At 43.4% G+C, this 23,356-nt stretch overlaps 1 protein-coding gene across 1 annotated transcript in view; it reads left to right on the forward strand.

Annotated features, from left to right (window-relative positions):
• CDK15 (cyclin dependent kinase 15) overlaps positions 1-23,356 on the forward strand; it is a 48,283-nt gene that overhangs the window by 6,486 nt on the left and 18,441 nt on the right. The window contains exons 6-10 of the mRNA XM_066637202.1: positions 11-73; positions 1,656-1,779; positions 7,602-7,722; positions 8,479-8,572; positions 12,299-12,362. Coding sequence (XP_066493299.1) covers positions 11-73; positions 1,656-1,779; positions 7,602-7,722; positions 8,479-8,572; positions 12,299-12,362 — 466 coding nt within the window. The remainder of the gene's footprint in view (positions 1-10; positions 74-1,655; positions 1,780-7,601; positions 7,723-8,478; positions 8,573-12,298; positions 12,363-23,356) is intronic.

The following is a 23,356-nucleotide window of genomic DNA, read 5'->3' on the forward strand; positions in this document are numbered from 1 at the left end:
TCATGTTTAGCACACAGATTTGGCACAGTACATGACCCAGCATCCTGGGGGGCTTCATCCTCATAATGTCATGGTAAGTTCTTGGGGGGAAAAAACAAGTAGTTTTTAAGTATGAAGAGGGGATATGTCAAGAGCAAGGATAGATATTGCTATCCTTGGACAGGATAGATGTCAAATTTGCTTATAACTTAGTTCAAGCCTGCATGTATTAATACATTTTTATCCCACCTTTCCCCCACTTATGTGAGCACCCAAGGCAGCTAACCAAAATAATTCAAAATCTTCATTAAAAGAGTTTTTAAAAAATCAAGACATAAAAGCACACATAAAACCGTAATGAGAGAGCAGTAAAAAGCAGCAAATTAAGAGCAGCTGTAAAAATCATTTTCAAAACAAAAGTGGGCTCATAAAAGCAGAGCAGCAATGCACAATAAAGCCAAACAAAAATTTGCCTGAAGATAACATCCACAAGGTCACCAGTTCAAGGCCACCGGCACCATGCGACCTTGAAGCAGCTGACAAGCTGAGCCAAGCTATTCCATCTGCTCTGAGCGTGGGAGGATGGAGGCCAGAATGTGCGACCAGATTAAGAAAGAAACATCTGAATGTTGTGGTTTCTTGAAAGATAGAAACCTTCTTTCAAGTTGTAAAAATCCCTACGGGGATTTAAATTTGCCTGCCTATGTAAACCGCCTTGAATAAAGTCTAAGGAGAAATCTGAGGACCAAGAAAGGCAGTATAGAAATACCTGTATTATTATTATTATTAGCCACACTAGACACTAGACACTTTTCAGCCACACTAGACGCTGTTCCAGAACCACCATTCAGAGCGCGATACCATAGTCTTTCAAGACTGAAGGTTGCCAACAACTATTATTATTATTAATAAAATTGCAATAAAGGCAACAATAAGAACAAAAAACAGTAAAATTCAGGCAATAAGCAGCAGCAAGGCAAGATTCCCATATCCCACCTAAATCAAAATGAAAATGCTAAACAAAACAAAAATGTTTTTCAAACCTGGTTGGAATTTTTCAAGGGAGGAAGTCAATCTTATGTCACATGGGAGTGGATTCCATAACTGTGGTGCTGCCATCCAATTCTCACCATCACCCCTCTGATCACCCCTCTGATCACCACAGCCTTCTGAGGATCTTGGAGACTGAGGATCTTGGAGACTGAGGATCTTGGGATGGCTGCAGTTCAACAGGGATCAATGGCGTGGTGAAGAGCATTTAACTCTTTATAGGCACTGAAAATTGCCACTACGATGCAGCAATAAGAGGCATTTGTAGAGTTAAATTGCTGCTTGTGCAGAAGTAATCATAATCATAATTCTACCTCTGCTCTAATATTGCTCCCAGATGACAGTGAAAGAGCAGTACCTCCACACTGCTGAAAAGTGGTAGTGTGGGAATGGACTGCCTTTTTGAAGCTATAGGCTGGCATTTCCTCCAATGCCAAACTTAAATCTCTAGTGCAAAGCAGCCCACAAGAGCCTGCTCCCTTAAGCTGTGCCAGGTTTTCAGGATTGTTGAAAATAGTTTTCAAGATTTTTCTTTTTTCTTCTTCATATTACTCTCTTTTGTACCAAAAGTTCCCTGTAGGGGTAACTGGTTCATTGAAGTCTGATTTTTCCATTTTGTTCCTCAGATCTTCACTTTCCAACTTCTGCGAGCTTTGGCTTACATCCACCATCGCCACATCCTTCACCGGGATCTGAAACCTCAGAACTTGCTCCTCAGCAGCCTTGGAGAGCTCAAGTTAGCTGACTTTGGTGAGTCACGTCACGGCCTGACCACCAGGCATTGCTTCTGTCCACAGCCAGCCACATGAATCCAAAGCCACCAGCGTTTCCCTCTCACCAGGTTGTCAGGAAAAAAACATTTCTGTTGTCTATCTTTATATTTCATCCTACACCTTTTTAGGATAAACCACAAAAGGAATTTAAATAATTGCACATGTAGCAGGATGAAACTATTTCACTTGAAATGAGAGTCCTCTCCAGCTCCATAAGAGAATGTAAAAGCATTTGTGTCGCTGTTTGATAATTTAGAAAAGATGCATGGTCAGGAGGAGGCTCAGTAGTAGATAGTATGCTTTGCATAATAGTGGAAATGGAAAAGGTGCAAAAGAGAGCGACTAAGATGATTACGGGGCTGGGGCACCTTCCTTATGAGGAAAGGCTACGGCGTTTGGGCCTCTTCAGCCTAGAAAAGAGATGCCTGAGGGGGGACATGATTGAGACATACAAAATTATGCAGGGGATGGACAGAGTGGATAGGGAGATGCTCTTTACACTCTCACATAATACCAGAACCAGGGGACATCCACTAAAATTGAGTGTTGGGAGAGTTAGGACAGACAAAAGAAAATATTTCTTTACTCAGCACGTGGTCGGTCTGTGGAACTCCTTGCCACAGGATGTGGTGCTGGCGTCTAGCCTAGACGCCTTTAAAAGGGGATTGGACGAGTTTCTGGAGGAAAAATCCATTATGGGGTACAAGCCATGATGTGTAGGCGCAACCTCCTGATTTTAGGAATGGGTTAAGTCAGAATGCCAGATGTAGGGGAGGGCACCAGGATGAGGTCTCTTGTTATCTGGTGTGCTCCCTGGGGCATTTGGTGGGCCGCTGTGAGATACAGGAAGCTGGACTAGATGGGCCTATGGCCTGATCCAGTGGGGCTGTTCTTATGTTCTTATGTTCTTATGTCCCAGGTTCAATTCACAGCATCCTTGGAAAAAAACACCTCATGTAGTGGGATTGGGGAAGACATCTCTCTCCCTGAGACCGTACCAAACATCTGCCAGTCAGAGCAGAAAGATGGTCCAGTGGTTTGACTCAGTATAAGGCTATATCTTTCTTTACCACAAAGCAAGTTCCACCACTTCCCCCTTGAGGAGGCATGTTTAGGGCTTGGCTGGTACTTCTCACATTTTCCCTTGAAGGTTATTCATTTGTTACCCTGTTCTTCATCTGGAAAGTCCTATCAAACACTCCAAGGTCAAGAGATCTACTTCAGGACTTTTGCAGTCAAAAACTACAGCCATAATTATGGATCACCAAGAAATACAGGCTAGCATGAACCACCGTTTCAGTTGCTGGGAGAACACAATTTTTTCAGCAAATGAATTATGATATAGAGTGCTATGTTGACAGTAGTTGCGTGAGTGTTGTGGGCACCTTATTGGATGATATCTATGAAATACACTGCCATACGTCCCTCTACTATGCCTTATTTGTTTCAATGTACATTTTGTTAGTGTACATTTTCACAAATAATTTCCTGAATTGCTCAGGGAGCCCTGTTTTATGAAGGATTCATGCAGCCTTTCCCCTGGCTTCAATGACAAACACAACTTGTCATACAAGTTGTGCATACAACATCTTCAGTATGCACTCCCCTGATATTTCCCTGATATTTCTCTTTTTAGAGAGCTCAGTATGTCAGCTAAGAGGGTCAGCATTCTAGCACAGTCTAACATTCCATGAGAAGGGTCTCTTCCCAAGTATGGCATAACTCTGTCTCAGTGGCGTAGCTAAGGGGATGGAATTGCACTGGGCAACAAGCTTTAGGGGGGCAACAAGCTGAGCTTGACACTAATGGCCAAAATTATGAAAATCTTGGTATGTAAGAATACCATCATGTTATATGTCATTGGAAAGGTAATTTAATGCGGAATGCAATGAAATAAACCACATTGAAATATCTGTATTCTATTAAAAGGTATGGCCAACTAACCATATGAAATGAAAATGAAAACACAACTGCCTTATGGAACAAAAAGTAGATTTCTTTTACTCAAAACTGACCTATAAGATTGATTTTTCTGAGAGCCAATGAGATGGTATTATGATACAGCATGGAACCAATCTGCTAACTGGGGAAAGAGGCACTTTTTCAAGTGGTGTTCCTCTTATATTTAGCGGTGGGAGAATAACTGTCCATCTTCGCCCCAGAACAGTGTCTCTAACCAATAAGGGAGAAACGTTTTATTTATTTAGTTAATTAAATTTGATTTTGTTGTGGGGGGGGGGTCTAAAGAATCTTCTTTGATCCCAGGTGGCAGGTAGATGCCACTGGCTGGGGGGAGCCAGCAGAGCAAGTGGGTGGTGAGCTTCTGGGAAGAAGAGGCAGTTTTCCCCCCAATTTGCACTTTTTAAAAAGCCCGAGCGTGATGTCACTTCCGGTCATGATGTCACTTCCGGTTATTTAGCAGGGAGAGAATAACAGTCCCTCTTCACCCCAGCACAGTGTCTCTAGTCAATATGGGGCACACTTTTTATTTATTTACTTAATTAATTAAACTTGATTTTATTGTGTAGGGGGAGCTACAAAATCTTATTTGATCCCAGATAGCAGATAGGCCTTAGCTATTCTACTGACTGGGGGGCAGAGCAAGTGGGTGGCGAGCTGCTGAGAGGAGAAGACGGGTTTTCTCCTGATTTTCAATTTTTTAAAAGCCTGGGCGTGACGTCACTTCCAGTTCTGATATCACTTCTGGAACATCATTTTGAGCTTGGCACTGGTCTACTTGACCATTAGCTATGCCACTGCTCTCTTTGGGAAAAATGCTGTAAGTGGGATGAGCAAGGGGCAGTATGTCAGCACAGGAGTGAGGTGCATGTCCTGTAATCAGTCCTGTATGTAATAAATGCTGTGTGGTGAATTTAGCTGCCTGTTTAATGCAGATGGAATAAACTTTCCCACATGCACAATCTGATCCCTTGGGCTCTCCACACTGTTGTAGCAATTGTGCACGCTTTAAAGTCCCTCCAGCAAGGGGCCTTGACTATTTATATGGCACAGGGACATTTAGAACAGTTGGGCTGCACCAGAATGATGAATGCATGTATAATGCCTCATTAATGAACCAATTAAGCAGGAGTTACTGAGTATAACCAAGTTTCATGCTAATGCAAGGTGGCATAGGGCTTCTTTGTATACCTTGTTTCCTTTAATCAAGCTCAGCCCAGCTGAAAAGGGGGGGGGGGTCTGCATAAGCAAAGTACAAAAAGCAAAAATATGGTGTTTTCCGCAGTGATGTAGCTAGCGAGGGGTGGGGGTGGTCCGCCCCAGGTACCAGCTGGGGGGGGTGACACTACAAATAACCCAACATCGCTAAGATTGCAGAGGTTAGGAATAACCCCATCATGCCATATACTGTTGGATGCGGAAATTCCAGCAGAATGCAATGCAAAAAAACCAGAGTAAAATATCTCCTTTCCATCAAACATTATGGCCCAAAAATCGGAAACAAAAAATGCATGGAACCCTATGGAAAGTGAAACCGAGTCATATCGCGCTTTTACTCGTGAGTAGGCGAGCCTGTCTTAGTCAGTCGGAAAGGGCAGGCTGAGAGGAATCCAACAACACCAGAATGGTTCCTATCCAATGAAAGCAGCCCCCCAAAAACACCCAAGAAGGAAGTCCCTCCCTCCAAGTAGACGAACGTATTGAGCCCTATGGAAAGCGAAAGTAAGTCACTCGTCACGTTTACTCGCAAGTAAGCAAATGTGCCTTGGCTCCTGTCAAGTCAGGCACAAGGGAATGCAAGGCTAGCTGCATGGTCCCAATCTGACGAATGTGGAACTCAACAAATGCTCCAGAAGGCAACACCCCCCCCCCCCAAAAAAAAATAAAACAGAGGCTTGAGCTGGAAGAGTCAATTTTTATTTGATTCTAGACTTGGAAAGCTAGATGAGTTCTGATAGTGCTATGCTTGAAATATAAGAACTTACACTGAACTGGGCACTGGGGAGGGCTGAAAATCTCACTGATATTTTGGGGGGCTGTTATTGCCGGCAGGCTACAGTGAAAATTCACTAGGTGAAACAGGGCTGGCTTCCCCTTACTTAATTATTTGTTTTTCTTTAATTTAATTATTTATAATTATTTATTTTATTTTGCTTGATGATGTCACTTCCAGCCATAACATCACTTCCGGTGGGTCCCGGACAGATTGTCATTCTAAAAAAGTGGGTCCCAGTGTTAAAAGTTTGAGAACCACTACCTTAACTCAAAACAGGCCAATGAGACATCCTTGGGGGGGGGGTGACACCCTAGTGACCAAAATTCTGGAAATCGTGGTTTTTAGGAATAATACTAACATGTTATGTACCATCTGATGCAGAATTTCATCCATTGCTTGTGGGGAAATATTCATTGCATTTATTTTCTGGCCATTATTATTATTCATTTCATGTCATGACTATTACTATCTCTCAGTCTTGCCTACCTCACAGGGTTGTTGTGAGGACAAAATAAGGGGAGGAACCATGTACACCACCCTGAGCTGCTTAGAGGAAGGGTGGTGTAAAAATGTGAATGAATTAATAATTAAATAATTAATTAATTGGTCAATAATTAAATAATTAATTGGTCAATAATTAATTAATTAATTTAATTAATTATATCATATGGGATGGCAAAAATTTATGGGCCCTGGGTGTCAAATGACCTAGCTACACCACTGGCTTTCTGCACCCTTTGGTCACAGTCCCTGGAGAAATCTCTCCCTTCATAGTGCTCAGATTCCCTGAGAAGGAAACGGGTTGCATCATCCTTGTTGTCACTCTCTTTGCAAAGCAGCTTCATCAAACCTCTATCCCTTGGTCAGGGATGACCAACCTGTGGCACCTGTGCCAGTAGTGGCATGCGGACACTTGCTAAGTGGCACGTGCAAAGTTGCCTGTCGTGGCTGCACCAGTTGACACAGGGCTCCATGGCTGCGACTGCACAGCCCTTTTCATGAGGCACAGCCTGGAAAAGGAGCAACAAGGTCTGGTGCGGGGCAAAGATAGCTCAGTGGAGGTTTGGCAGATCATGTGGGCCAGTGAAACCACTCAAGCAGGTCCAGAGAGGGCCGAAATAAGGTGGAGTGGCACGTTCAAGATTATGTACATTAAAAATGGCACATGGTATGCTGCGGGTTAGCCACTCCTGCCCTCAGTGAACCATGGAGCTCTCAACTAGCCTGTCCTTCCTGTCTCTTTATTGGCATGTTATTGGCTTGCCTTTTATACCTGCCTGCTCCCAGCTTCATTCAGTTCCCCTTCTTTCCTCTCTTGTTGATTGTCTTCATGGTTCCTAATTGCCCAGGCAAAAGGGGGGGGGGCGATAGTAACAATCTCCTTTGCAATAGGCTTCTGTCTACCCATAAGTCTTGCTGTGTTTCTTGTGCCATCTGAGCAGTGGCCGTTGCTTTACCATTGACCAAGTCAAAAGGAAGGTGTTCCAAGTTGGTTTAGCTGGGTGTCCAGCACCGCAGACCCAGACAGCAGTCATTAGACCAAAATCATCTTAAATCCCAGTAAATGTAAAAATATGACTATATATATATATATATATATATATATATATATATATATATATATATATATATATATATATATATATATATATATATAAACTGCTTTCAGTGCATTTTCAAAACAAAGGTGTAAAAGCATTATAAGAAGTTGTCACTACAGTTAATTGTCTTATATGGTCAAGGTTGGCACAACTGCCCATGTTGTTTATATTACGAGCAGTGATCAGGAATTACAGTTTCATGTGTAATTTAAAACTGCTTTTTTTCTTTTTTAATTATTGTAGGTTTGGCTCGTGCTAAGTCCATCCCCAGTCAAACATACTCTGCTGAGGTGATGACACTTGGGTACCGTCCTCCAGATGTGCTGCTGGGAGCCACTAATTATTCTTCTGATGTGGATATCTGGTGAGAGCTAACTTTGGGGCACTGGACATGCACCAAACAAAGCTGGACATTGCTTTTCTCTCCTTCAGAACACTGGAGTGATTACTGAAGCAACAAGAGCATTTTTGAAGATGATAAGTTGAATTATACATCATTTATTAATTCTGCATTATTATAAATGCAGAATCCTGATACAAGGAATAACCTTCCTTGATGATCAAGTGTGAATCAGGAATGGAATGTAAGGAAATTCAGGATTTCCTGCTTTCTCCTGATAAACCAGTTGTTCAATCCTGGGTATTTAATTTAAAATGGACATGAGAGTTTTTGTGTTCCCAAGTGAGTTACATAGATTGGCTTTGCAGCAGTCCTTCTTCCAGCCATAGTATAGGTGTCTTCCACACGTTTCAGGCCATATTACATTATTACAGCAGAACAAGGAGGAGGTGTGTTGCAGTAGCTCCCACGGATCCAGAATAACACCAGAAGGGGCTCATTTATGACTCATTCCATCTCTGTAAATCTTGTCTTTGCACGCAAGTGATCATCTGCACTGCCAAAAGCATGTTAAGTTAGCTTTTTCTAATATCTTAGATTGAGTGGAATGCTTTTAACATACCAATATGTTTGAGGTTATCGAAAACACTTTGCTTCTGGTTAAAAATGTGACTAAAAGTGTGCATGATGTTCTTGTTAATCTGGGCCAGACATATTTATCTTTCTATGTAGTGCCTGAATTGTTACTCCCTGTATAAAGAGAATACCATTTTTCTCCAGGGGAGCAGGCTGCATATTTGTTGAGATGCTTCAGGGTCGGCCACTGTTTCCAGGGGTTTGCAGTATCTTTGAACAGTTGGAAAAGATCTGGGCGGTGAGTATAATAATGATGCATCTGGGAAATTGAAACAAAAATAATTAGCATCTCAAAGGGTCAGCTACCTTTTAAAAATATATATGTATATAAGTCATAGTGATGAATGGTGGTTGCCGCAGAAAAAGAATTTGATTGAAAGCCTCTGTCCCGATGTGTGAAGTTTAGGGCTGTAGCCAATAAGCTAATCTATATTTGGCAACTTTCCTCCCAACACTAAGCTAAATCAAAGTGACTTCCCTTTGATGCCTCCCTTGTCTCATCAAAAATTTAAAACCAATTAAACTGATAGCAGGTTGAAGGAGGCACACAAAAGTGGAGTATCTGCACTTTCTGTTCCCTCTTGTTAAACTCTTGTTTCACTGTGTCATGTGGAACAGTATTCTCTTTTGATGGGCAACCAACTCTGGCTAACAGCACTGCTTTCTGTGTGCTTCTTTGCAAAACAATCAGCAGGTCTTCAACACACATCCCTATTTCTGATAAACTCTGCATCACAACAATTGTCACATTACTTGCATCGCAGAAGGAAGTACACACTTTACAAAGCAGAATCTCACTTAGTGTTTAATGTATATATACTGCTTTTCTGAGGGTTTAAACTATACATGTACCCAAATGTGTGCCCCTCCCAAGGACATGCTTCTAACCAGAAGTGCTGTTCTTTAAAGCAGCCACATGGGTCAGAAGTGGGGTGGTGGGGAGAGGGAGGTTCATTCTGCTCAGTGCGCCATTTTAATCTGAAAATCATAGAAACCATTTGCTCCCAAAGGAACAGCAAATGACCAGGAACAGTCATTTGTTCCCAAAGTGAATTTGCAACTTTGGAGAAAATCCCTACTTCAGTGGCATGATTTGGGTGAAAAATAAAATTGTATGGGATAGGAAGAATGGACCTTACCATCCCTACAGACACCAATTCTGATCAATATTGCTAATGAACTTTGTCCCTAGGAGATACTTTGTGGGATAACCGAAATAGACATAGACTCTTATCTTTGGACCAGAGTCTACTGATTTCTAAAGTTAGGGACTAGCAAATTCTAAATGCAAAATTCCTATTAGACAAAAATAATTTTTGGCTAGGCAGAAGAGAACCTACAGTACTCAATTAATTTAAGCTTCCAATTAACTTGACTGTGTTGGCATCTACTATGAATGCATTCCAGGAAATTCTTAATGTAAAACATATGCCACATCTACATCCTTCATATACGATATACAATTCATATCTTTCATATACGATAACAGGATAGAGCCTTTAAGCTGGTGCAGTTATATGTGCCTAGCATTGCAGTCCTTGCTTAAAGGTACATGTTACTAATCCATGTCTGAACATTACTCATAGTTGCAGTACAGTACTGTATGTAGTATGTTACATGAAATCCGTTACTTCTCTAATCTGTTTCAGGAATGGTATGTGAACCTATCCATTTAAGTCAATAGGAAACTTGCATGTAGCAAACAGAATCTCATGTTTGGTTTAATCCTGACTTGAGTTCATTTGAATCCATGCTGTTTCCTTGGACTTTGCTTTATGAATTTGTTACTCATTTGTAGATGCATAACGCACTGCCCCAGCACCTGGGGCAGTGATACCATGACATCATGTGACATCACGATGTCACATCCAGGTGACATCATGGAGGAGGGAGTGCTTGCTGCGGTCACTTTCTGCCCCGTTCCTTCTCCTGTGGAGGGTCCCCTTTAAAGGAGAAGTAATGGGGGACACAAAGCCACTAGCACATCCTTCAAAATGAAGCGGGGTCTGAGGGGCAGTCATGCACCCCCCCTTGGTATAGTGTCTGGGTGGGTCCCCCTCAGGCTCCACCCTAGTTATACTTCTGCTTGTTTAGAACCACACCAAGAGATTCACCAAGGTAAGGGAAAAACCATACTACTGCACTTTGAATTTCAAAATTTGCAAGGCTGAAGGAAATGTCTGGTTACATATTGACCACATTTCAGAGTTTGAAGAAGACATTTCACGATGGAGCCACATAGCAGCTGCAGTTCCAAAGACAAACAGTATATGGAGAGCCTCTTGCATCTTTTATTCAGCCTGTAACAAAAAGCTTGCTTTATGGTATCTCATTTTTATTGGCATGAATCTGTTTGCTTGAGGGCAGAGTCCTAAGGTGGACTCAGACCACCTAATCAAGATGCAGCATTTCTGCAGCCCAGTTTGTCTTTGAATTGTGCCATGAATTATTTTTGAACCCTGTCAGACGATCCATTTACTCTCCATTCCCTTTTATCTCAAAACAACAGGGGGTGTTATCAGGGCCACAGTGTATGGCTTCTGAATGTCTATCATTTGGGGAAGCTACGAGTGTTGAGAATGACTCATTTTTAGTGCAATCCTGACTTTTAGGGAGCTCCTTTGCCTTAAAGAATATACAACTATTCTGACTAGGCTGCAATCCTAAGCACGCTTTCCTTGAAGTAAGCTACGTTGAACACAATGGGGCTTACTTCTGAGTAGATATGCATAGGATTGTGCTGGAAGAGATATTGGAAATAGTACCTATTGGTACAGTACCTCAAACGCATGTGTATTCTCAGATTCCTGGCATAAAAAAACCTAACGAGGCCCTTTTAAAGACTCACAGCCCAATCCTGAGCTCCCGTGGCATGCGACTGTGGATGCACCGAAAACAGCTACTGCCATATCCTGAGTTCCCACAGCAGCCTCAGGCGGCACCTTGGGAGAAGGGGACTTTTGTCCACTTCCCCCAGGTAAGGGAAGTAGCCCTGCAATGGGGCTACTCGAGTCACTGCTGACCCAAAGGTTGGCGGTGAGGGAAGAGCGTTTGTGTTGAGCGGCGAATGCTCGGGATCCACACGAATGCTCGGGATCCAATGAAGCCGAGCTCTACCGGTTCTGCCTCCCTCCCCCGACACGCCTTCCCTGCCCTCTCCCCATCTCCCGCCTCCCCATCATGCCTCCTCCCCACCCTCTCCCAGCCCCCCGCCTCCCCCCTCCCCAAAATGCCTCCCCCTGCCCCCACTTTCCTTTCCACAGCTACGGTATGCTAGCGGAGGCCCCCCTTCAGGTACGCTACTGTCCCTGCGCTGTGATGCAGTGGCATCAGAATGGCCTCCGCTGTATCAGGTGTGGGGAAAAGAGGCTACTGGAGGTCTCCCTGAGCTATGGGGATGTTTGTCCCCTTGCCCTGGGGAAAGCCCCACAAACCACTATGGGGTTACTCAGGCCTGTGCCAGCAAAATTGCTAGTGCCTGAGCAGCCTCATGTCAGGATTTCAGTCCTGGGAAGGAGGATAGGTTACGGGGGGTATTCCTACCTCCTCCCACCCCAATCTGCTTCCCTCCGTGCCCTCCCAGCCCAATCTACCACCATTCCTGCCCCTCTCAGCCCAATCTGCTCCTCACTGTGCCCTCTCCTGCCCCATTACACCCCTCCCCACCCACCTGCTCCCTGCTCCTCTGCTGGTTCTCACAGAGCTTACCTGCTCTGTGCTGTTGTAATGTCCTTTCCAGCATGATTGCAACAGCACTCCACTCCCTCCACCAGTACTTGCGCAGATAGGATTGCGCCATGTCTAGTCTGCCTAGGCATATTTTTCTTATATTTATAGATCAGTTTTAAAGAAAACATTTTACATAAAATAAACAAGAGAGGACAGGGTGGGAACTGAAAGCTAGCCTAAATGGAGAAGGTGTGGTTAGTAGCAACACTGTTTTTCTCTCTCTTTCCCTGTGCAGGTACTGGGCCTCCTAACAGAGGAAACATGGCCAGGAGTTTCCAAGCTTCTCCACCATAAACCAGGTATGATCTCCCTGGCTGCCAGTTCAGGGGGCACATGCTTCAGGAATGCAATTTGGAACTACTTTTCACATAAGTAAGATCAACTGGTGCATCCAAAAGTTAACAACACTTTAAGAGCTCTGCGATGGAGAGTTCCTAATTCTATGCTATGCAAGGATGAGATAAAGTGTGCATAGTGCACAAAGACAGTGCAAAGGCAAAACGTCCATGATGAATGTTCACAGTACTAAGAGTGACTTCAGACTGCAGTTGAGCCAACCTCCTCCTCCTCCTCCTCTTCCTCTTCTTCTTCTTCTTCTTCTTCTTCAGGTCCATTACTTTTTGGTCCTTCTGCTCTTCTCCTCATTCCTGTCTTGTAGTCTTTCTTCTTCTTTCCTAGAGCTATTGCTTCCTCTCTTCCCCCTCGGGCCCTTTCTTTGACTCTCTCTCCTTCCTCCTTTCTGAGGCTTCCCTTGCTTTTTCTCTCCATCCTTCTTTATATGTCCCTAGCTGCAATCCTATCCACACTTACCTGGGAGTAACCCCATTCACTATAATGGGACTTACTTCTGAGTAGGCATGCATAGGATTGGGCTCCTTGTCTTAAAAGCCTCTTTTCTCTTTTCCTCACCCACATATTTCTCAAGCTACTGTCTTCTCTACTCCCTCGATCCTTACTCTTATAGAAAACAAAGAGCCTGTAAGAGTAAGGATCACAGAGAAGACAGTGGACTCTTTCCCTTGACCACTGGAAGACCTAGTCTTGAGGCAAATTGCCACATGGTGGCAGTGTGAGACTGCACAGGGTAAGGAGGTGGGAAGGGTGAGCACCCACATGTTGGATACATTGCTTGCCCTTCTGTAAATCATGCAGATACTGTGCTTGGTACTGTACACAGGCATCAGGAGAAACAAAAAGTCTGTGCTCTGCAACCTGACAAGAGGTTACAGGTGGATATAGCAGACTAAATAGTAGCATGATCTTAATCCCTGGTTTGCAAAGGTTACTATTATACTGGCTGCCTAGAAGCTTGCCAGCTTTAAACAATGATTTGTGTAAGACGTTGAGGTTTTCTTTGGTACTACTGTCTTTGGAGTGAGCCTCTAGCTCATCTTGTATAGGGCCAGCCCATTCTGTTTTTCCCAGAACAGACAATAGGTATTTGGTTTCTCCATGTGTTTTATCTTTTCTGGAGACAGACTGTAAGGTCTCTCAAACCTTCTGCCCTGGATTTTGATGTCTGCAAAGCGAGAAGGTTGTATGTGTATCTAAGCACACATGTGATTTATACAGCGAGTTCCCTTTATCCCCATGCAGGCTGGGTGAGAATTCTGTGTCCTGAACTTCAAAGGGCCAGTTGTCTCTTATTTTGATGTGGGCAGATTGAGAAGTACGCTTTGAAAGCTGGCTTTCTTTCCCCTTTCCTTTCCATGCCTTCCCTCCCCCTTTTTGTTTAATGTTTTCTTATGGGATATCTTTCAGAGCATATTCCCAAGTGTCAGAGAGGGTGGGTGGGGGGGAATGATCAACACCAATTCTCAACCTCTCAGCAGGATCATTTTCTAGGAAAAAAAATATATAAAAGTGAAATATTAAAAACCCTGAAACTTGAAATCCATCCATCCTCACATTAGGCACTATGTCTTGCTCACCCTTGAAGAGGTGAGGAGGGGGCAAGATCTGTTTGAAAAACAGGAGAGGCGGGGGGGCAGAATGCTTTCAGCCAGGGGTTTACAGGTTTAGCAGAGCATGGTAACATCTCTTCAAAGAAGTGGGTGTTGCTCTGTGACTGGCTCCAAACTGCCCTCTCTTGGCTCGAGTGCTTGAAAACTAAACATCTCTTATTTTCACATGCTGGCCATGATTGGCTAGACAATAACCTGAACTTGCATTGTAAAGGTCTGGAATCTTTCACACAATTAGCTGAGACTCATTAATCAAACTGGCGTGAAATGAGAATGTGCCGCCTTTCTCTGCAGACCAGGGTCTGGCATCCCATCCCCTGTGTAGTAGGGGAGATAGCCTGCTCTTTAGGGGTGGGTGTACTCCTGTTGCTACTGTTAAAACAAAATCAGAGGACATGTGTACTTGCTTGCTAGAGGGAGGGAGCACATAGCTGGAAAAGAATTAGCTCATTTTTGTTTTTAAAGCAGAAGATGCACAAAATATTAAGATCACAGGGAAGGTGAGAGCAAAAGTCTTGTTCAACAAAAAGCTTTGTTGTGTGCTATCACAAAAGCATTGCTGTGTTACAGCTGGGAAAATGAGTAAATTTTAATAAAATGTTCTAATAAAAAGAGTTTTTTAAATATCACAAAATGTTGCAGGTATGAGAATTTAACGTCACTATTCTCAAATGGTGTCACAGGCACTATCCACTAGGGACCCCTTATGTTTATTGATGTATTTATATGCTGGTGATGATTTATGCCCCCCTTAAGTATAAGTTCCCAGGGCAGTATATACATGCAAAGATAAGAATGATATAATTTACAAATCAGATATAAATAGCAAACAAAATAAAATCAAAGAAGCAGCAGTCATCACTGATAGATAAATTCCAGCCAAGTTGTACAACACATTTAAAATCAGAAAGTCTTTGCTGTCAAAAGACATCAACGTTAGCACCAAGCGAGCTTCTCTGAAGGGGGCATTTCAAATATTAGGAAATTCCACCATCAGGATGGAAGTTCTCTGTAAAACAAATTCCCACTTCTTTTTCATATTGCTAGAGGAAAAATGTCATGTTGTTCCCTTTCTTGATCAGACTGAGTAAAATAGTGTGAAGCATCTTTTGTAGAAGAGGCTGTTGCACAGAATACAGGTGCCTACTTTTGCGGCCTTCTCCTCTTAACCCCTTCTCATGTCTTATCATGAGGGACATTTATGTCTGAGGTTGTCAGTTCAGCCCTCCTGCACTGCACCTGTTTAAAGATTCTAGGCCCTAGGGCCAAACCACCCCAGACACTAAGTACACAACTGTGTATTGTTTACTGGTTTAGGTCTACACAGGTGTAGGAGGCACACCGTTCTACAATTTGGAACAGGACTGCCATGAAGAGATAGAGAATATTTAACTCTGTACCTCTGCACTATTTTCCCATTACAAATCTTTTCTAAGAGGCGGGAATTGAACCTTAAAAACATGGCAAATGACATTTTCAGAGTCCAATTAGTGCTTCATAGTGATTATTTTCAGCAAGAAAACAGCACAGTGATAAAAAAATTAAATATTCTCTACCTTCCCACCGTGCTGTCAAAGCCTGTAACTACCATGCTTACCTGACCCTGTAATTACCCACCTTTAGTGTCACCTGAAGTTGGTCCTCAGTTGCTACTATGTACATAACAGCACCAGTGAAGTTCGCAGTGACTGCGTAACTAGAAGACAAAGCCAAACAAATTTATATATTTCTGCCTGTGAAGAAATACGGGGAGACTCAGACTGACAGGAGCCACACATGTCTCTGTAACATCCTAACACTACACTAATCCAGCAACTTCAGGAAGAAGAGACAGTTCTTTGAGGACAGAAACTGTTGATTACATGCAAGAAAGCTAGAAATGGAGTCTAGAAGTGATCTGAGGTGAGGTTATTAAGTACCAGATAACTGCAGCAATGTACCCTCCAAGATTCTGTCAGAGAAAAAGTATGTGCCACCTTTGTTTTCCTTTATGTGACTACAGAATTCAGAATACATAAATCTCTTCCATGGGATTGGTGGCATGCCCCACTCATGTTTGAAATACGAGTATTAACATCAAATACATATATCTCTCTGTGCTTTATCAGATTTTGGTGTCATGTAGGTCTATTTTTTATGTTTATTCGCCACACATGTTCCTCCTCAAATAGGAACTGTTTCAGATATCAGATACCAGTTCTTGCAAGCAATGTTGCAAAATCCAGTCTTCAAGGAAGACAAGCCAAGTTGCTCCAGCTGGCAGGGGATACAGATGTGGGGTTGTGAAGGATAGGCACCCAGCAGCCTTTATCCATAGTTAGAAAATAGGCACCTTATTGAAAGCGTATAGCTGTAGGGTATGCAATGAACATTTTGGAATTTGAAGTACTGCCAGCCCAAATAATTGCAAAATCAGAAACTCACTCCCTTGCATTTCAGAGTACATGTTTGTCACATGTACACTACATCTAAGAACAAGAATCCCACAACTTCAGAAATTACAGCTTTAGGGAGAATATCAAATATTATTGAGACAATATCATACTCTATCTGGTGAAAGTGTGGAACTGCCTAGAAGCAAACCAGACTTGCAAAACAGACAGTTTCTCAAACTTATGAATGTGTAGCTGAATTCATAATTCAACAGACAAGTAAGAATTATCATGTAGTGGAGAAGCATGCATGCCTCTTGCCTATTGCAACTTGGATAATGACACATACAATAGGGGTATTTCAGACAGATAATCTCAGTCCAGGTAATTGTTCAATTCACATGATTCTCTCTTTTTGAGAGGGAAAGGTTTTGTGGACATCTACACGATTGGCCATCCATGTAGTGTTCCCACTACAAGTGATGTCATCTACCTAGTGGAAGTAGACATACCACCATTGCTTTGCCATAGGAAGTCTTTCGTTTGTTTTATGAGTGTATGAACCTGGCCAAAGACAGTCAATCTTGGGTTAATTTACCCTGAAGCACAACCACAGCTTCTGCATTCCCAAGTCACATCATCAGATGCATTCCAGAATAGTTCTATCAAACTGAAGTATACTCTTATGTGCAATGTTCACAATACAGAGAATAGTATACGAAAAAGGCTACCAAGAACAAAGACTCTGAATAGCAATGGTAATGAGAATACATGTTTGGTACTTTTATTCCCACTGCTTCCAATTAATCACCAATTAAAATTCCCTGATTATCATCCTTTATACAGTTAGTTGTAGGGGTTTTCAAACAGACTCAACTGCAGCTGAACGGAACTGAGTTTATAGTCAATTTTACTGAAACTGGGTTATAATAAAGCATAATCAGATCTAGGGACCATTGGCATAGAGTTTTCAGAGTTCATGGGTTTTAGGAACATTGTCTGAGACACAATAGGCACAGTCAGCACAATCCTATCTTACACAGTAACTGGCAAGCCAGGAGGCTTGCACTGTATCCAGTGTGAGATAGGGCACCAAAGTGGCTCTCAGTCAGAGGTAAGGGGAAACTCTTCCTCTTGCCCCCGGGTAAGCCACTGTAGCCCCAATGAGTCTCCTGGAACTTGCGCCACCTCCTGAGACTGCTCTCCACCCTCCCTCCTGCCTCCTCCCTGCCTCCACCCCACCCACCCTAGAGCCTTGCCTCAGCCAAGCTCAGCTGATGCAAGGCTTCCTTCCCAGGTTGGCACAGAGGCTGGATTCAGCCTCTTCGGGCCTGCGCACCTCCACGCACTGGCCCAGCCAACTCTCAAGGAGGCACAAGGGACTTGCTCCAGGGTGCTGTTAGAACTGTGCCTAGTGTTGCACTTTTATTCACCCACAATGGAGTGGAGTAAGCCATTACCATGAAATCAGCACATTGACGCACTGGCTAAGTCTGCCAAATTTCAGATCTTCTCTCTGAATTATAGTAGGGGACACAGAAATGACCTTTTTGTAGCATATAGCCAAGGTGCAATACATTATACACACATCTGGTTTTCTCAGTTTCTCTTTTTTTCTACAGTAACTACCATACATCATCAGTCCGAGACCCCATTCATATTTTGTTTGTGTGGGATAGCTTAGCATGCAGTTCTGATTATTTTTTTGTGGCTTTGCAGTGGCACAATGAAAATAGCTGGAATCCTACAGCAAGTGACGTCACACAAATGACTTGCCTGTGTCACAAACTGCTTGTGTGACAGCACAATCCTATACATCAGTGGTTCTCACACATTTAGCACCGGGATCCATTTTTTAGAATGAGAATCTGTCAGAACCCACCGGAAGTTATGTCATGACCGGAAGTGACATCATCAAGCAGGAAAATTTTCAACAATCCTAATCTGCAACCCTACCCACACTTACCCAGGAATAAGTCCCATCTAAAAGAATATACATAGCAGCTTGTTAAAAGTACAGATCTGTAACATTTTCCCAAACGCAGTCACACACCATGGTAGCATCAATATAAGAAATAAAATAGTGAAATGAATGGGGATCCACCTGAAATTGGCTCACGACCCACCTACTAGGTCCCGAGCCACAGTTTGAGAAGCCGCTATACATGTTTACTCAGGAGTAAGTCCCATTATATGCAGTGGGACTTATTCTCAAGTAAGTGTGAATAGGACTGCAAATTTGATAGCAATCCTACAGATAGCAATTCTACAGAACCCTTTGTGACAGCAAAAGACATTTCCACTGAGGCAAAATGGCTGCTGATGGAGCATGCAGCACTTTGTTGGTGGCCACTTGGGAGTGCTGCCACAAGATGCAGCAACGATCCCTGGGCACTCTTGGATCCCATTGCACACACTGGGGTAGGTAAGGCATCAGTGGGGGTGAGGAAGGGGCAAAATAATAATAATATTAACAACTTGGTATTTATATACCACCTTTCTGGTCATCGGATTACTCCTCTGACTTTATTCAAGGCGGTTTACATAGGCAGGCATTTCTACATCCCTCAAGGGGATTTTTACAATCATAGAGGTTCTCTCTTTCAAGAACCAACAGCATTTCAGAATGGATCTTCCTGGTTTGGTCTCACTTCTGGCCTCCAGTTCTCCTATGCAGGCTGACAGCAGCTCCATCTCTCACATGGAGGGCAGCCAAGACGCTTCTTGCTCACATCAAGAGCAGGTGGAATCACTCAGCTGGGCTTGTCAGCTGCTTCAAGGTCTCGCCATTCTCAGCCATTCAGGGAGCTGCCGGTGTCCTCAAACTGGCAACCTTCTGATGTTATCTTCGGGCTAATGGAGGCTCTACCCTCTAGACCAGACCTCCTGCCCAGGGAGTAGCAGGGAGGGTGCAGGAGGGAGGTGGATCTGGCAACGATGGTGCTCACCAGATCCTATCCTCTACTTCAGCAGTCTCCCTATCCTCTTTCCTCAGACTTGCGATGGCTACAGAGCTGCTGCTGGTCCAAGATCCATTGCAAAATGGGAGTATTATGTTTAAATCTCCTTTCCCCTCTGAAATCTCCCCATCCACATCCCTTGCTGGATATTGCACACTCCTTTTTGGAATGGCTGCACTAGCAAAGGGGGGGAAGGATAGGATTGGGCTCTGAGTCAGTGGTGAAATCCCCTGTGACTCTCTCTCACTCTCTCTCTCTCTCTCTCTCTCTCTCTCTCTCTCTCTCTGCCCATTCTGTCTGAAGGCCTACGCATGCCAGTTCTGCTGGCTTTTAACTTGCCTTGTGCCAAAAAAAAGCAAGCCATACCACGAATTTTGCCTTGTGCTTGTTCATTGAGTTGGGCTCCCTTATTTTGCTGTTTCTGAAGGAAGCAGTCGAGTTAACATCATTTTTTCAAAGCTCTCATGCTGGGTGAGCTTAAATCCTTGCATTAATCTACTGCTGTGTTTGTTTCGCCATGCTGAAAAGCAGAACATGTAAATCCCCTCTAAATTCCACTCATGGCTCCCAAAGGCCAATGACTTGATCTTTTTCTGGACCTGTTAGAATTCGACAAGTTAGAATCTAGATACCTGGGGTCAAGGATATGAAAGGATTAGAGATAAGAAGAGACTGAACAAGTTGCTGCTCTAGCCACAATGAATTTACTTCCTGCTGTTGTGAATTTGGGATTGTTGTTTTTAAAGCTTGTGTCATATTGAAACTGGCATCCCAAGGCAGCAGTTGGCTGTGGCTGCAGGGGCTCCCCTGCCCTGAGGCTGCTTTGTTAATTTGAATTGGTATAATCCCTTCGCTCATTGAAGTGAATGGGGCAACTCACAGGAAGAAGTTCCATCTGTGAGACTGGGCTGTGGATTGGGAAGGCTAATTCAATCAATTTTATGCCCTTGTTAGTAGAACGTTCCTATGAGTAAACATGGCTGTGATTGGGCCATAATGGTTGATGAATAGTTCATAATATTGGCAACAAAACCTGGACTATTTGCTGAAATAGCACTGCAAAAGTACTTCACGCATGAATCCAATCATAGTACTTGGCTCTCAGCTAAAGTCACCTGAGCGACGCCCAAATCACATTTTACAAAAGTCTTTTGCAAGTGTTAAAAGAGGCCCTTCCATTTTGATTGGGGGAGTTTGCTATTAAATGGTAGCCCAAGTGACCAGTTGCTGAAGTGATGCCTTCTTGTTTAGACAGGCTGCCTTTGCAGCTAGGAAAGAACAGCAATGAGGTCTTCCTGTTGACTTCACTGGTGTTCTTTTTAACCACTCTGCCTGCTTAAAGAGAAGGAGGTCGTGTTCTCCTTAAGCAGCAGAATGGTTAAAAAGAACATCAGTGAGGTCCACAGGAAGACCTCACTGCTGTTCCTTCCCAGTTGCAAAGCAGCCTGTGCCCCAGTAAGTTTTAGTGGGTGTGGGTTGCTCCCACCCCCTGCACACCTATTAAATCATTTTAAAAAGTTACTGGGGTGAAAATAGGCTGATTTAAGCAAGCTGATTTTTGCCCCAATAACTTTTTTAAGTGATTTAATGGGCATGCGGAGGGCGTCCCCACATTCAATGGTGGATGGACCCACCTGAAACTGCAGATACCAGGATCCTTGGATATGGAGGCCCCTTGTACAACAGTAGCCTGTGAAAAGTACAGATCTGTAACATTTACCCAAATGCAGTCACATATTATGGTAGCATCAAGTCTAATACATTAACAATAAAATACGCATTGAAATGAATGGGGACCCACCTGAAATGGGCTCACGACCCACCTAATGGGTCCTAACGTACAGTTTGAGAAATACTGGTGTATAAGTTACTTACATAAAAAAAGAAAAGAAAAAAATGGCACTGTAGTAGTGAGGACTGCAAACAGTTGCAAATAAGGTAGGATTGAGGCTCCCCACACATAAATAGCACTTTAGTGGTAAAAAAAAAAAAAAAAAGTGCCAGGCCAGCCAGTCCAACCCCACTAGACTACAACACCATGTTTTCATGGAAGCATGTCAACAGAGATGCTGATCTATAGATTAGAACAGAGATTTTCAGACTGTGTTCCTGGGGATTCTGGGAGTGCCCTGGAAGCTGCTGAGTGAGGAGATCATTAACAAGCTTCCCTGAAAGACAGTTTGCTTGTCTCTACCAGTCATTCCCTGCTACATGTGACTGCAGGAATTCCTTGTAGTTAGGACACAGTCTCAGGGAGCTCTCTCAGAGCCCAATCCTTAGCTCGGCGCGCCAGCTTACCACCAGCAAGCACTGTCTCAAATGTGCCATAAGGCACATTTGTGGGCCCTACTGTTGGGCGAGTGCTGGTAGCGTTTTGCACAGACTGCCAAGCAGTGGAGAGGTAAGTGGACGCATGGGGGGAGGCAGGGAGAGGGTGGGGAGGAGGTGTGCCGGGGGGCAGGACCAGTGGAGCAAAGCTCCATTGGCGCCAAAGCCTCTACGTCAGGCTCACCGCCTGACTTGGAGGAACTTGATTCACCGCTGACCTTTTGGTTGATGATGAATCAAGTAGCCCCATTGCACAGCTACTTTGCTTACCCAGGGAAGGGGATGAAAGTTCTCTTCTCCCAAGGAGCTGCTGCCGGCTGCCTGGGGCACGCAGGATGTGGCGGCAGCCATTTTAGGCACCGCCACAGCCCCGCAGCCCAAGGAGCTCAGAATTGGGTTGTCAGTTCATACTGGGAGTCAGTGAGCTTTATGGACCTGGCCGGTTTCTCAAATAAACCAACTACAAAATGCTCCAGATGCACAAGAGTTGCTTGGCAGACAACAAGTCAGTACAGAAAAGGTACAGAACATCTGAAAAACCACAGAATAGAAGCACACAAATCCCTTTTTTTGGGGGGGGGGGGAGAGTGTAGAAAGAAATATAGAATTCATTCTAACCAACTTTTTCCTTCTTCCTCCAAGCACTGAATCTCTTTATATAGAATCCCGGTGCCTTTTTACTTTCTACCAGCAGATGGAAGCAAGAAACAGCAAGCACAGATTGCCATCAGCAGGATGTATTTTAGTACAAATGCTGTCTAGGATCTTGCATTTATATTTTATTATTTTTATAAAGCTCCCTATAGCCAGGCAACTATAGCCTATGTGTGTCTGTGTCTGTGTGCTATCTACCATGGCCTGAAGGAAATCTAACGGACCCAGAGTCATATTGTGCACTGACAAGCGTAATATGTCATAAATCCCCTGTTAGTTAAGACAATCAGCCATAAACAACTTGATGTGTGGATGTGGGAAATGCAGAGAAAATTCCCTCCCTACTCAACCATAAAGTTCATGGCAGGGCCTTGAGCAAATCACTATAGCTCAATCTAACTTTTCTGAAAGGGTTGTTGCAAAATTAAAATGCGCCTAATGTATGCTCCTCTGAGCTCTTTGGAAGAAGAGTAAGATACAAATGTTACCAATCAATTGCATAATAGCTAGTTAATACAGGATTAAAAAAAAACTTTTTCAGAATCTTACTTGAGCAGTTTGTGCAACATATATGGAATCGTAGTACAAAATTTAGTGATTAGTATGTGACCTTTTGAACAAAGGTCAACTTGTATGTCATCTCAAACCCAACATCCTTTCAGCAACTTTGCATTGCTATGATGAATTGGACAAGTCCCATGTATGCCACCTTGAGCTCGTGGGAAGAAGGGTGGATCACAAATGTGATAGAAAGATCCACAGAACAACATGGTTTGAAATGGCAAGATGGATACAGACCCAAGGAATCATATGACCACTGTAAGACTTGAAGGCTGATGCTGTCATTTGAACATCAGCTGCCTTTGAGCAAAAAGCTGCCTTTGTAATCTTGAGCACAGTTAGGCTGCTTATACCTCATTGACTTCACTAGAACTTCAGCAGCCTAACAATGCACAGGGTTGCAGCCTTTTCATGTTATCACATAGCAGATACGACTGAGACCTCATAAAGGTAT

The sequence above is a fragment of the Tiliqua scincoides genome, chromosome 1 (assembly GCF_035046505.1).
Source record: "Tiliqua scincoides isolate rTilSci1 chromosome 1, rTilSci1.hap2, whole genome shotgun sequence".
Taxonomy (NCBI): domain Eukaryota; kingdom Metazoa; phylum Chordata; class Lepidosauria; order Squamata; family Scincidae; genus Tiliqua; species Tiliqua scincoides.